Here is a 14,340-nt window from a genome sequence, read left to right on the forward strand (position 1 = left end):
TGTGGGTTCGATCAGTGGAGGAGGGGCTAAAAGGCCTCGTGCTCTGCTGTCACTTTAGTAACACAGTACATTTCACAGGTTTTTGCTGTTATTAAAAGTAAAGTAAATAGTAAAGGCATTTGTATCTGTTCATGTATACGGATACTTCCAAAGAGAAATAAATAAAAACAAGCAAAAAACTGCAGTCCTGTGTGCAGACAGTGGGAGCATTTCTGCAGGACAAGCTCAGGAGAATATAGTTAGTGTGTGAAAACTGATCCATGTTATGTGGACACTACAGAACTTTCAAAATCTCAGAATCGCTGTACTGATCACTGTATGACATTTAGTTCTTGTGTTCTGTTGTCAGTGTAACAGTGTGTCCCCTATATGATGCTAAAAAGATCCAACAGAGTGCACTCAATCCCCCAAATACTGCTGACTCACAAAAGTGTCTCATGTTTGCCAAATAATAGCTTCAACATGTTGTTGTGGTTGCTTCTGCACTGAAAACAATAAAATGTAGCCTATACATGGCTGCATGAGTGAAACTGAAAATTTGCTTGAATTTTATTCATGACAATCCATTAAGTGACAGACAGGCCTTAGGAGAGTTGGTGTGGACTGACCTTGAAGCAGGAATATGAACTACATTAAAAATAAAAAAAAAAAAACTCTGAGCACTGTTTCACTGGTCATACAGCCACAGAAATCCAGTAGAGGTTTCAGGTTTGAGAGCAGAGGGGAGTTATTTAGAGGGTTGTGGTCTGACTTCTGTAGTTAAATAGTGGCAATGACACCTTCACCTAAAGAGGAATTGAAACTCAGTGATGCAGAAAGCTCCATGACGACAGTGGGCCTCAACTGAGCTCTGACTGTTCTTTTACTTAGATTTAATCCAAATTACAAATTGATTGCATAGAAATAACAGAAGAAAAAACTAAAATGTAAACTGTAAATGATCTGAGCAATCAAAACAGACACATAACCTACGCAGCCGCACTCAATCACACCATGCAGTGAAACACACATGTGCACCTTCCAGCTGGAGTCCAGAGCAGCACAGAGGGGGTTAAATCTGATATCAGGCCTCTCACTGCCTCTAAGAGCAGAACTGATGATCCGTTTGTACTAAAACCCCATTAACACAACATGATGAACCATGTGTACCGACTGCTCGCATGCTAATCAGTAACATCTCTCACCCAGTCATGTTTGGCATCAAATATAGAAACAGATGAAGCTCTCTCTGCACTTCCTTTTTCAAATTATCTACCATATTTGGATGCACATGGTTTCAGGACTCGGCTGAGTCTGCTTGAAAGTACTGCACATGAAGATTCCCTTAAATGACTGATATTTAGTGTAAAGTCTCTGGATTAGTGCAGATTAGGGATCATTGACATTTTACACCATGTGATGACCCTCTAATGTGCTCTTTCATTGGCCAGTTTCTCTCAGACACTGTATGAGTCTGTAAGTCAGTCTTTTAATGGAACATTTTAATTCCATTAAAAAATGATCAAAATAATTTAATCTGGTAAAATCACTCAGTGGTAAAAGCTCTGTGCTGTGAAAAAGTAACTGTAAAAGTAAAATTTAAAAAGTTGTACCCGATTTATTAGTTATTTTACTAGATTTTAAAGATAACGAGTAAAAATGTTTTTTGTTTTGTCTTTTCATTTTTTAAATAATTATTTCACTTAAATGTAGGCAAAAGTTATTCAATGCCAACTGGCCCTGTGTATTTGAGTATTTGCCACTCTTTAGTTACTAAATCAACCAATTAACCAAATGTAGTTGATCATTTGGATCAATTCAATAAGACACACCCAAGCTTGATTTCTGCCATCCCTGTTGAATCTAATCATCATTTAAACAGAACCTTTCCAGCTCTGTAAAGTAGTCCAAAAGATCTCAACAAGCAGCACACTGTGCCACAATGAAAATAAATTCCAAAATTAAGAAGAGTTATTAAAACGTATAAATCATGAAAATGTTACACAGCCATTTCCAAAGCTCTGGGACTCCAGTGAACCACAGTGCGAGCCATTTTCTCCAAATGAAGAACACTTGTGGAACAATGATGAATCTTCCCAGAAGTGAAAGGCCTATCAACATTGTTCCAAGAGCACAGCAGCAACTCATCCAGGAAATCACAAAACAACCCAGATGCACATCTAAGAGACTGCAGATGATTCTCATCTCAGAGAAGGTCCATGTTCATGATTCCACCACTGGAAAGAGAGTTCTCCATGAAAGAGTTGCAAAGCAAAAACACAATCAAGAAGAAAATTCCTCTCAATTGCCAAAAATCACCTTGATGACCTCCAAAAATATTGGAATGTTTTATGGACTGATGAGTAATAAGTGGAACTTTTTCTGGGTCCCATAACATCTGGTGTAAAGCTATCACTGTATTCTACTAATAACATCATATCAACAGTAAAACATGGTGGTGGTAGTATGATGGTGTAGGGATACTTCACTGCTAAAAAACGTGGTCAGCTTGCTATAATTGATGGAACCATGAGTTCTGCTTTCTAATATAGAACATCATCCAGTCTTCGGTCTGTGATCTGAAGCTCAAGTGTAAATGGGTTTTACAACACAATAAAGACCCAATGCACAAGGCCAGGTCCACGTCTGAATGGATTAAAGTTTTGGAGGGGCCTAGTCACAGTCCTGACTTGTACTCTTAAGGACCAGGGGCAGTTAAAGGGGCAGTTCTTGTTCAAGAACCTTCCAATATGGCTAAACTAAAGCAATTCTACAAAGGATATAAGTACTAATCCTTGGATGATTTATCCAGATGTTGGCACTCGAGTTTTTCCTTTCGGTTTTCCTGAATTGTATTGTTTTCCATCTCTCTCTCTCTGTGACGTGTGCTGTGAGTGTAAGAACACAGGAAGTTGATTGTTGAACGCACTGCTCAGTCAGTCAGTCAGTCATTACGGGGACAGTATGGAGTTCAGGTCTCTCTCTGTGATACTCTGTGAGTAAATGTTCTCTATGTCTTCATTAGAGTGAGAGCTGCTGTATGAAGTTGTTAATATTCAGTCTGAGGGCTCTGAGATGATCAGCTTCTGTGTGATTCAGTAACTGTATGTAGTTCAGATGGTTTACAAGCTTTTCTGTCATGCTGAATTCAGAGTGTGGAGAGTTTCAGTTGGAGGTCCTTTGACATGTTTATTAGAAAATGATATGAGCTCTACTCTGCATTGTGGGTCATTATCAATGAACATGTATTTGTGTCCTTAATTAGTAAATTAATATTTAATTAAAATAGACAGCTCACGTCTGAGTGACTCTTAAATGACTTTAAATAATAAGTCATGGCCTAAAACTAAATTTAAAACATATCACTCACTTTTGTATTGTTGATTAATAATGCCTTTGCTTATGCGTGTTCCTCATTCAAACTCATTGGATACAAAATTACATATTTGGTTCCATTGATTTTTTTTCTTAAGTTAAAGTTTGCATGATGTTTCTGTCATACAGCATTTTATTAAAATATTTCAGAACTGAAGCAAACCAAAAACATCCCTCCCCCATCTGACCGGTCCATTCATCCCCTCCATCTGTACTTTACATCACTGACCAAACTATAAATAAGATGTTAAGTAATAAAATGAGTGAAAACACATTAAAATAAAGATGCTGGCTTATATAATGTGCTTCATACCATTTGCTTCAATCTTTTCACCACATTAAACAAACCTGTCTCCACGTCTGAAGAGTAGATGCTCCAGCATTATTGACTGTAGCTGCAGCTGATTCTAACAGTACTGTGGTCAAGTAGCAGAAATAGTGTCGTACACTAAGATTATGTGGGATAAACATCTCTGCACAGTGATTTTTAGCAGATGTTAAACCAGTGATCCAGATCTTCTTTAGTTTTCCTGTCAGGGCTAAACTGGAGTCTTGGTTAAGCAATAATACAGTTGGATCCACAGAGATTTCTTTCCCAATCAGAGCAGATAATCTGTTAGTAACATTTATTCAGAAGTCATGAAGCTCCTCACATCCCACAACATCTGCAATATGTTCCCAATTGTTTCTGTTGTGGGTGACGGTTACAGCCAGGATTTAAAGCAGCTTTTATAAAGCATTACTGTGGCATCCAATATACACTCACAAGCAACCTGTTCAGTTGCTTGTTAACACAAATAGCTAATCAGCCAATCACATGGCCACAACTCAATGCATTTATGCATGTAGAGGTGGTCAAGACAACTTGCTGAAGTGCAGACTGAGCATCAGAATGGGGGAAGAAAGGTGATTTAAGCAACTTTGAACGTGGCGTGGTTGTTGGTGCCAGATGGGCTGGTCTGAGTATTTCAGAAACTGCTGATCTCCTGGAATTTTCACACAACCAAATCTAGCGTTTACAGAGAACGGTCTGAAAAAGAGGAAATATCCAGTGAGCAGTCAGTTGTGTGGACGAAAATGTCTTGTTGATGTCAGAGGAGAATGGGCAGATTAGTTCAAGATGATAGAAAGGCAACAGTAACTCAAATAATGTTTCCAACATCTATTAAAGGTGTTTAGAATTAAGGCAGTTCTGAAGGCAAAAGGGGTCCAACCTTTAACTAGCAAGGTGTACCTAATAAAGTGGGCGGTGAGTGTAATCTGTAATGATATTTAAAATGGATAATTTGGAGATTGGAATTTGAGTATTGATTACCGATCATGAAGTTTTCAGGTCTTCAAGTCTGTGTAACCCGAGCAGGTATATTGGCAGGACATTGTGTTTCTTCCTTGGTAAGAAATCAATTCTGTTGTGAAAGATGAGTTTATCACTCCTGCTGGTAAAGCACAGTGTGTCCAACCTGTAACATCATAATTCAGTAGATCTTACTGTAGGTTCATCTTGTATTAGTGACAGTATCAGCGGCGGTGGTCATTGATGCTGTAGATATACTGTGAGACTCTGCAGTGTTTGGCCAGTGCTCCGTGATAAACGTACTGATGTGCTGAATTTACTTTATTCAGATTAATATAATATAAGGTGAATGTTGCTGCAGTGGGACACTTTCAGAGACATTACTTTCTCCAGCTCAGCAAACCTTTATAACAAGCTCAACATCTCCTTTACAGAAACAATACAAGAGAAATGAACAAAGGCAGAACGATCTTCTGATCGTTGATGATGTTTCATGCGATTCTGTTAAAATGGGAGTAAAAATTTACAGTATTGTTAAAATTTACAGTCAGAGTGCGACACTTCATTTCTTTACCCCGTTGGTCATCAGACTGGTCCTCAGGTCTGTCTACCTTCATTTGATTTTCACTTCAAAATCCAGTATTGAAGAATGGCAAATGGGTCAATTCTGGCTTTGACGGTTATTCATTTACATTTACAGCATTTAGCAGATGCTCTTATCCAGAGCGACTTACAAGAAGTGATTTGTCAATCTAGAGAAAGTATCTTTGCTAGTTACCAATAGCTTAGAGAGAAAGACAGTCCTGAGCTCAGATACTGCTAGAAACAAATATGTCACTGTAGACACCAAGAGAAAAAGAAACAGAGTTGAACGCAGAACTCTGTGCCATTCAATGCAATACAATAACAATAAGATACAATACAATAAATAAAATAAGTGCAGCTTATAATTCAATGCTCATTTAAGTGCTGTGTAAAGAGATGAGTCTTCAGTCTGCGTTTGAAGACAGCAAGAGACTCTGCTGTTCGGACAGCCAGTGGGAGTTCATTCCAAGACCTGGGTGCCAGTACAGAGAACATTCTCGACGCTCATCTTCCGTGCAATTCAGTCGAAAAAGAAATAGCTTCATTTTACAGTTTCACAGATTATAAAATCAAAAACAAACAGCAGTGGAATAAAGGCTTGATTTTAACTGCTTTAAATTAACCAACAATAAACCGCAGAGTGCACCCATCGGTCGCAGGAGCTCAGAAATCAGACTGTCATGGTTAAAGAATGATGAGGACAGCATTAGTTTAGATTAGATCTGGCATTGTGGGAGGCTGTGTTACGTTTTTTTTTTTATAAAAACTGCGCCAACATGCAACACGACTCCACACCCATGCACCTCAAATCATCATACAGTCTCAATATTGAATCCCCAACACAGTTCAAATCAGAATAACTCACATTTGTAACTGAGTTTAAACCAAATAATTATACTCAATTAATAAATTAAAAGCATTAACTGGTCAGTCCGTTGCCAAGCCTCTCTTAATTGACTGCAGCATGTAGTATCTTATATATACGCTGTCGTCAGCAAGTCTCAATCCGTGTGATGCACTGGCCAGCTGCCTTCTCATCTGCGCCTCCTTCTCCTGCTCCTCAACTCCCCCACAATTATATTTATTATTTAAATATTTATTATTATAAATACTTGTTACATTTTTCTTTACTCACGCAAACAAAATATCCTCACTGATCTCCACACACACACACACACACACACACACACACACACACACACACCAAGCTGTGAAAAGCTGACACACACACAGCTGGAACAAGCGCAACACATAGACAGAGAGACACTGACCATACCACAGAGACACAAAGCAAATTCAAAAAAAAAAAAAAAAAAAAAAACAGCAAATTCAACATCATCCTAAAAACACAAACACTTACTCCTAAATCCTCAAAGTCGACTCATTCATACTTCTCCTATAACGTGCTTTATCCGCCGCTCCTTTTTCTTATTGCTCCTTCTAAATTTGTGCCACCTGCTGAGGTGCAGATCATTCAGTGAAAAGCTGCGTCAGACACTGTTCGTCAACTAGTGATCGAGTGGGAACTGGTTGTGTGTTGTGTTGCAGTTCAGTAAGACTCTTATTTTGAAGTAAGTGTCCTCCCGCCCTCTCTTGTTGAGTGAGTTAGTAAAGAAACAGACGAGCTGCTCCGCGCTGCCTCCTCGGTCTCATTTATTTACTAGTGTTGTATGAAGACGCTGCTCACCAGCATACAAACAAACTACAAACTACACCATTGATTTTTCCCCATTCTACACCTCCAGTTCCTTAGAACTGACCCGAAACTCACCAAGTGATTTTTCCAAGATTTTAGGCCCGTCTAAAACCGCCTCCCAGAGGGCTTTAGTCCAAACCTGCGGCGTCTCTCTTTAACTCTTATTCTCTCTTTTTCTTTATTCCTATTTCTCTTTTATTCTTCACTCTTATGTTCTCATCTCTCTTTACTTTTCCTCTTCTCCATTTTCATTGTCATCAGCCCTGACACCCATCTCCACCCACTCCATCCTGCCTGCACCCTCTTCTTCACCTCTTTTCTGCACTGTCCATTGCTCTGGATGGTTGACCCAAGATATTTGAAGTCATCCACCTTTACGACCTCTACTCCTCGCATCTTCAACTTTCCACCTGCCTCCCTCTCATTCACACACATGTATTCCGTCTGGTCTCTACTGACCTTCATTCCTCTCCTCTCCAGTGCAAACCTCCACCTCTCCAGATTCTCTTCCACCTGCTCTCTACTCTCACCACAGATTACAATGTCATCTGCAAACATCATGGTCCATGGAGCCTCCTGCCTGACCTCATCTGTCAACCTTTCCATCAACATTGCAAACAAGAAGGGGCTCAAAGCTGATCCCTGATGTAACCGCACCTTCACCTTGAAACCATTTGTCACTCCAACTGCACACCTCACCACTGTCTCACTATCCTCATACATGTCCTGCACCACCCTAACATACTTTTCAGCTACACCCGACTTCCTCATACAGTACTACAGTTCCTGTCTTGGCACCCTATCATATGCCTTCTCTAGATCCACAAAGACACAATGTAGCTCCTTCTGACCTTCTCTGTACTTCTCTACCAACACTCTCAACACAAAAATTGCATCTGTGGTACTCTTTCTGGGCATGGAACCAAACTGCTGCTCACTGATCTGAACCTCTCGCTTTAGCCTTGCTTCAACAACTCTTTCCCATACCTTCATGGTGTGGCTCATCAACTTTATACCTCTGTAGTTACTGCAGCTCTGCACATCACCCTAGTTCTTAAAAATGGGGACCAGTACACTGCTTCTCCACTCATCAGGCATCCTCTCACTCTCCAGGATTTTGTTAAACAACCTGGTTAAAAGGTCCACTTCTCTCCTAAACATCTCCATACCTCCACAGGAATGTCATCTGGACCAACTGCCTTTCCATTCTTCATCCTTTTTAAAGCTGCCCTCACTTCCACCTTACCAATTCTCTGCACTTCCTGATCCACTATCACTCCCCCCGTTGTCCTCCTCTCTCTCTCTCTCGTTTTCCTCATTCATTAGTTCTTCAAAGTACTCCTTCCATCTACAACACTCTGTTCACTCACTAGTACATTTCCCTCTTTATCGTTTATCAGCCTAACCTGCTGTACATTCTTTTCAGCTCTATATCTCCGTTTAGCCAAACGATACAAGTCCTTTACTCCTTCTTTACTGTCCAGCCTCTTATACAGCTCATCATAGGCCTGAGCCTTTGCCTTTGCCACCATTCTTTTCGCTATGCGACTAGCCTCACAGTACTCCTGCCTACTTCCTTCATCTCTCTGGTTATCCCACTTTTTCTTAGCTGCCTTCTTCTTCTGAATACTCTCCTGGACTTCCTCATTCCACCACCAACTTTCCTTGTCTTCTTTCCTCTGACCAGACGAAACACCCAAAACATTCTTGCCAGTTTCTCTCACCACCTTAGCTGTAGTTTCCCAGTCCTCAGGTAGGACCCCCAAGGGCCTGTTGCAATTTTTCCCTGAACTGCCTGCAACCTTCCTCCTCCTTCAGCTTCCACCATGTAATCTTTGGCTCTGTCTTCACTCTCTTCCTCTTCTTTATTTCTAATCTCATTCTACAGACAACCACCCTATGCTGCCTTGCTACACTTTCCCCTGGCACCACTTTACAATCTCCAATCTCCTTTAGGTGGCATGTCCTGCTAAGGATATAATCCACCTGTGTTTATTTTAAATTGTAATATGTACTAAAATTATATTTATGGCTGATATCCAAGTGTCTACAGGAAAAAATTTAAATAAAGTCTCAAACCAAAATCTGTCCAGCTAGCAAACACAAACGTCTGGATCTCCTTTTAACAGGCATGAAAATCTATATTTGCCAGTAGTTACTACTGATTACTGTAATCATTACTGTTGATAAATATTGCATTTATTGATTTATTTGAAAGCATGTCATGACATAGAAGTCTTCTTAAAATGACTTGTGTGGCCGTCCCAGTTTAACAGTAATACTGCATCAATCCACACTGGCTGTCGCTGCCTCAGGAGGGGCTCAGGAGTTGTGGCCATGGGAGCGGCCACACAGAGGCACATGGTGTGTGCACAGCCTCCTAAAAAGGAACTGTAATGTTTGAATGTCTTTGTCGGTGTAAAGTGTTATTTGTGGCTTATTGCATATTGGGGTGTTGTGTGTTAAGGGTTGGTCACCGTGAGGGTCAAGTTTATGGCTGTTGGTGACCTCTGCCTTTCTGCTGTGGCACTTCTTGTGATGGTAATCATGGCGTTCCCTCAGTCTTGTTCCACATTGACAACCTGGAGGGCCATTGTCCAGCAGAGTTGTGATTAACCTACACAAATACACCTGACTACATTTATCTGTTAATTGCCTGGTTTGGAGGGTGTGTTCAAGTAAAGAAAACTAAACTGTGCTGAATACCAGCCAGGGCTGAAGTTGTGCAGCCCTCCTCAATTCAATTCAAGTTTATTTATATAGCGCTTTTTATAACAATGTAGTCACAAAGCAGCTTTACAGAAGTTTGAAAACACACAGTTACAACATATATCCTGCAGTGAGCAAGCCAGAGGCGACGGTGGCAAGGAAACTCCCTCAGTCTGGAGGAAGAAACCTTGGGAGGAACCAAGACTCACAAGGGGAGACCCATCCTCCTCTGGTCAAACAGTGTTTACAATTTAATAAGCTAAATACCAACTAAAAGCTAAGAGGATCTCTGAAGACTGGATAGTAAAGCTTTAGAAACTGCACTGGTAGAGGCAGTTTCTGACTGAGTCTTCATGAAAAGTGGGAGTGAGCTGAAACAGTCCCATCCTATCTCAATGCTGGTGCATCTGGATGGCACAGTGATGTAATTGAGGGTGATGCAGTTGGCACAAATGAAAAGGAGAGCAGGTTGGTGATGGTGAGGAGGAGGCCCTGATGGTCAGACTTCAGCAAGATGGGAGGGCAGTCATTATCTCAGGAAGAGTAAAGAGACAAAATTAGTTCTGGTCAGGAGTGAGACTGTAATAAGTATGATTTCCCCCAGATTGTGGTTGGTGACTCTGGCAGATCTAACTATAACAGCACAAACTAAAAGGAGAGAACCAGAAGGTAGCATAGATATGAGAGTACCTTGAGACACTGGGATCCCCCCACTCTACTGTAAACAAACCTGTGTGATCGCGTGATGTGGTGGGTCAACAGCACCAACATGTCAGTTTACCATAAGCCTCTATGTGGCACGATTGGCTCCTCCCACTCCATGTGCGTTGACAGGACTGTCTCGACTATGTCCCTGGATTTGCCCATAATAAATCTCGCTTATCTCAGCGTGTGCGTCCGCCTCCTCACTCCCCTTTACACTATGCCCATGAACCCCTGGATCTCCTGCCTTTAGATAAAGGGGAAGGCTAATTATCAAAAGCTAAACTAAACAAATGTTTTCAGTCTAGACTTAAAGGTTGAGACTGTGTCAGAGTCCCAAACATTAACTGGGAGATTATGCCACAATTTGGGGGCTTTGTAAGACAAAGCTCTTCCACCCATTGAGGTCTTCTGAATTTTAGGAACCAGTAGAAAACCAGCATCCTGTGATCGGACTGTCACGGTTGGCTCCTCCCAGTCCTGTCCATGTGCTCTTGTTTTGGTTTTGTAACTCCGCCCCTGATTGTTTTCACCTGTCCCTCATTGTTACGTGTATTTAAGCCCTGTGTTTGCCCCTTGTGTTTGCCAGTCTTTGTATCTTTGTATCGTTGTTTCATTGTACCTGGTCTTTGGTTGTGTTGATTCTAGTCTTTGTTATGTCCTACCCTAACTCTGTACGTGTCGGCTCATTGACCCTGGACTGTTCTGACCACGACCCTGGATTTGCCCGTAATAAATGTCGCTTATCTCAGCGTGTGCGTCCGCCTCCTCGCTCCCCCTTACAGGATTAAGCGAGGCAGTTCATAATGGGAAATAAGATCTTGCAGGTACTCCGATGAGAGACCATGCAGGGCTTTACACGTCAATAAGAGAATTTTATAGTCAATACGGAATTTGATAGGAAGCCAGTGTAATGCTGTTAAAACTGGGCTGGTGATCAAATGTCCTGGTTTTAGTGAGTACTCTAGCTGCAGCATTCTGAACTCATTGGAGTTTATTTAGGTTCCTGTTGGAGCATCCTGACAACAACGCATTACAGTAGTCTAGCTTTGAAGTTACAAAGGCATGAACCAATTGTTCAGCGTCATGTAGGGATAATGCATTTCTTAACTTTGAAAAGTTTTGGAGGTGAAGAAACGCTGTCTTTGTAATATTACCTGTGTGTTTATTAAACATTAGATCTGAATCAATCGTCACACCAAGATTTTTAGCTACTGAACCAGGTATTGCAGAGAAGTCATCAAGATTTAACAATAAATCTGAGCAATTATTCTGAGCAGCCTTTGGACCAAGAAGGAGAACTGTTTTATCTGGGTTTAAAAGAACGAAATTCTGGAGCATCCAGTTTCTTATATCTTTTACACAGTCTTTTATTTTATTTAATCTGGATTTATCTTCTGGTTTGGCTGACATGTACAGCTGTGTATCATCAGCATAGCAGTGGAAACTAATTCCATGTCTATTTATAACTAAGTCTAATGGTAACATGTATAATGTGAATAACAGAGGACCTAAAACAGAACCTTGTGGAACTCCACATTTCACTTTTATATAATTAGATGATGCATTATTTAATTGTATAAACTCAAACCGGTCAGTGAGATACAGAAAAGAATAGAATGATCTATAGTGTCAAAAGCTGCAGTTAGATTGAGCAGTACCAGCAGAGATACGTGGCCTTGATCAGAGGATCATTTATCTTAACTAGAGCCGTCTCTGTGCTGTGGTGGGGCCTAAAACCAGATTGGAATTTTTCATACATCTTGTTCTTATGTAGACAGGAACAGAGTTGCTGGGCTACAGCTTTTTCTAAAATCTTAGAAATAAATGATAAGTTGGAAATGGGTCTGTAGCTTGACAATTCACTGGGGTTAAGATTTGGCTTCTTTATCAAAGGTTTAATCACTGCTAGTTTGAATGATTTGGGTACATGACCTAGGCTAAGAGAAGAATTCAATTATTAACTAACTAATTAGCTTCTCTACGCTGATGCCACAAAATTCGCTCTCATTTTGCTAATCTGACAAATGGTAAAGTGGGACAAACGAAATTAAATATAAGGAAACTTTACAAATGTTAACTACATTTGTAACTGCTACACTTTTATATCCCTGTGCTGTAAGTAATTAGAAAGAAAAAAAATGGAAAAAAGAGGAGGAACAATATTAAGTGTCCCACTTTACCAAGAAATCACTGTATTATATTATATACAGTGAGTCTTTGTGTAACAGAGGCTGAGGCAGGGTGCAAGTGCGAAGTGACTTCTTTCAAGATTCAGACAAATGTTATGACCACCTCATTGTTTCTGCGCTCATTGTCCATTTTATCAGTTCCTCTTACTTTATAGGTTCACTTTGTAGTTCTACAATTACAGACTGTAGTCCATCTGTTTCTATGATACTTTGTTAGCCCCCCTTTTGTTAAGCCCCCATGGACCCTTAGTCCATGTCAGTCAGTCCCTCAGAGGAGAGGAGACATGACAGAACCATGCCTATACAAGTGCTCCTGAAGTGCAAAGATGGTGGGTCTGGACCATAAAGAGGCACGGTCCCAGCCAACAGAAAGTCCAGAGGAACAGGCAATCCATTAACTGGATCAGATGGGACAGGGACAGGACCAGCACTGTAGACTGGTAGAGTCAGTCACTAGGAAACCAGCTCTGGAGAATTTATCCTAAAAGCGGGCACTGGAGCAGCTCAGGAAGCCAGCACTGCAACATGAGGAGCATCCACAGGAGCTACAAGCCAAAAAGCTGACAATGGAGTGCCTTGGTAAACCAGCACCAGATCAGGAGCTTAGCACAGGAGATCATGACAGCGGAACAACTTTAGCAGCTCTCGGAGCCGCTCCCGGTGTAGAAACAGGACCATAAGCGAGAACAGAAACAGAAGCCACCCAGTGCACAGGAACAGGAGACACATGGACTAGTGTGTTAGAAGACACGGAGAACAAAGACACATTCGGAGATGCTGAGACCATGGGCAGGGTTAGGAAACTCTGAGGCCTTGTGGTCAAGAAGCTTGGAGGTTGTACTGAAATCCTCAGGTGCAGGCTAAGCCGCTCTGCTGGAACGTGCTGCAATGTCCAGGGAGCCAAGTGGCCTGCTGTTATGTCCACGGAACCAGGCAGGCTGCCACGACATCCACAGAGCCAGGCAGGCCTGCGGCGATAGAGCTCTACTCTGTCTCCTTAGCAATCTCCAAAACAGTAGGCAGAACTTTTAGACCTTCTGCCACAGAGGACTCTGCATCCACTGTGCTCCCATCACCCCACCTGGCAAAACAGGGACTGGTGAGATATCCTTACAGCCCCTCCATACCACAACCCCCCAAAAGAAATTTCCTGTGGAAACCTCCTCCTCCTCTGTCAGTGGGTCAAAGGTAGACTAGAAGAGACCCCAGAACTTCAATGATTTCTCCAATGACACACATGACCCTTTGCACTCTGTAATAATCTGTGAGTAAATGTTCTCTATGTCTTCATCAGTGTGAGAGCTGCTGTATCAAGTTGTTACTGTGCTTCTGTGTGTTTTGGTTACTGTAGTATCTTCAGTGTCCCTCCACAAATACTGGCATCCCTGCTAATCATGAGCAACATGACCTGTAAAAACAATTACTTTATGATTTATTCAAAATATTAGCAAAAATCTTCTCTATTTAAGATCTAATCATTCAAAGAAAAATGAAATCTAATGTAAAAAAAATTCTTAAATCCATGTGTGCCACAATTATTGGCACCCCTAGAAATCTAAATGAAGTTTATTCTCATTCATATTTCATGTTTTAAAGTGCACCTGAGTGATTAGGAACACTTCAATGGTCAGCCTTTGCTTCCTGTTTCACTGGGGAATATACAGGAGGTGGAACACAGTCATCCATCACTTTGAGAAAGAGAATCCAGCAACAATGTGCAACAAAATGTTGTTGAACTCCACCAAATCAGGAAATGGCTACAAAAAAATAGTTTAACAGTTGTTGCCTATATTCACCATCATGGAAAT

The 14,340-nt window shown here is 41.1% G+C and overlaps 2 protein-coding genes across 4 annotated transcripts in view; one reads left to right on the top strand and one right to left on the bottom strand.

Annotated features, from left to right (window-relative positions):
- LOC108415343 (carcinoembryonic antigen-related cell adhesion molecule 5-like) overlaps nucleotides 1-14,340 on the bottom strand; it is a 653,433-nt gene that overhangs the window by 132,536 nt on the left and 506,557 nt on the right. The gene's annotated exons all lie outside the window — the stretch shown is intronic.
- LOC119266009 (leukocyte immunoglobulin-like receptor subfamily A member 3) overlaps nucleotides 2,921-14,340 on the top strand; it is a 105,582-nt gene continuing 94,162 nt past the window's right edge. For all 3 annotated transcript variants that reach the window (XM_037547457.1, XM_037547463.1, XM_037547467.1), the window contains exon 1: nucleotides 2,921-2,974. In XM_037547457.1, coding sequence (XP_037403354.1) covers nucleotides 2,944-2,974 — 31 coding nt within the window. In that variant the 5' untranslated portion in view covers nucleotides 2,921-2,943. The remainder of the gene's footprint in view (nucleotides 2,975-14,340) is intronic.

Source organism: Pygocentrus nattereri, chromosome 2 (assembly GCF_015220715.1).
Source record: "Pygocentrus nattereri isolate fPygNat1 chromosome 2, fPygNat1.pri, whole genome shotgun sequence".
Classification (NCBI taxonomy): Eukaryota; Metazoa; Chordata; class Actinopteri; order Characiformes; family Serrasalmidae; genus Pygocentrus; species Pygocentrus nattereri.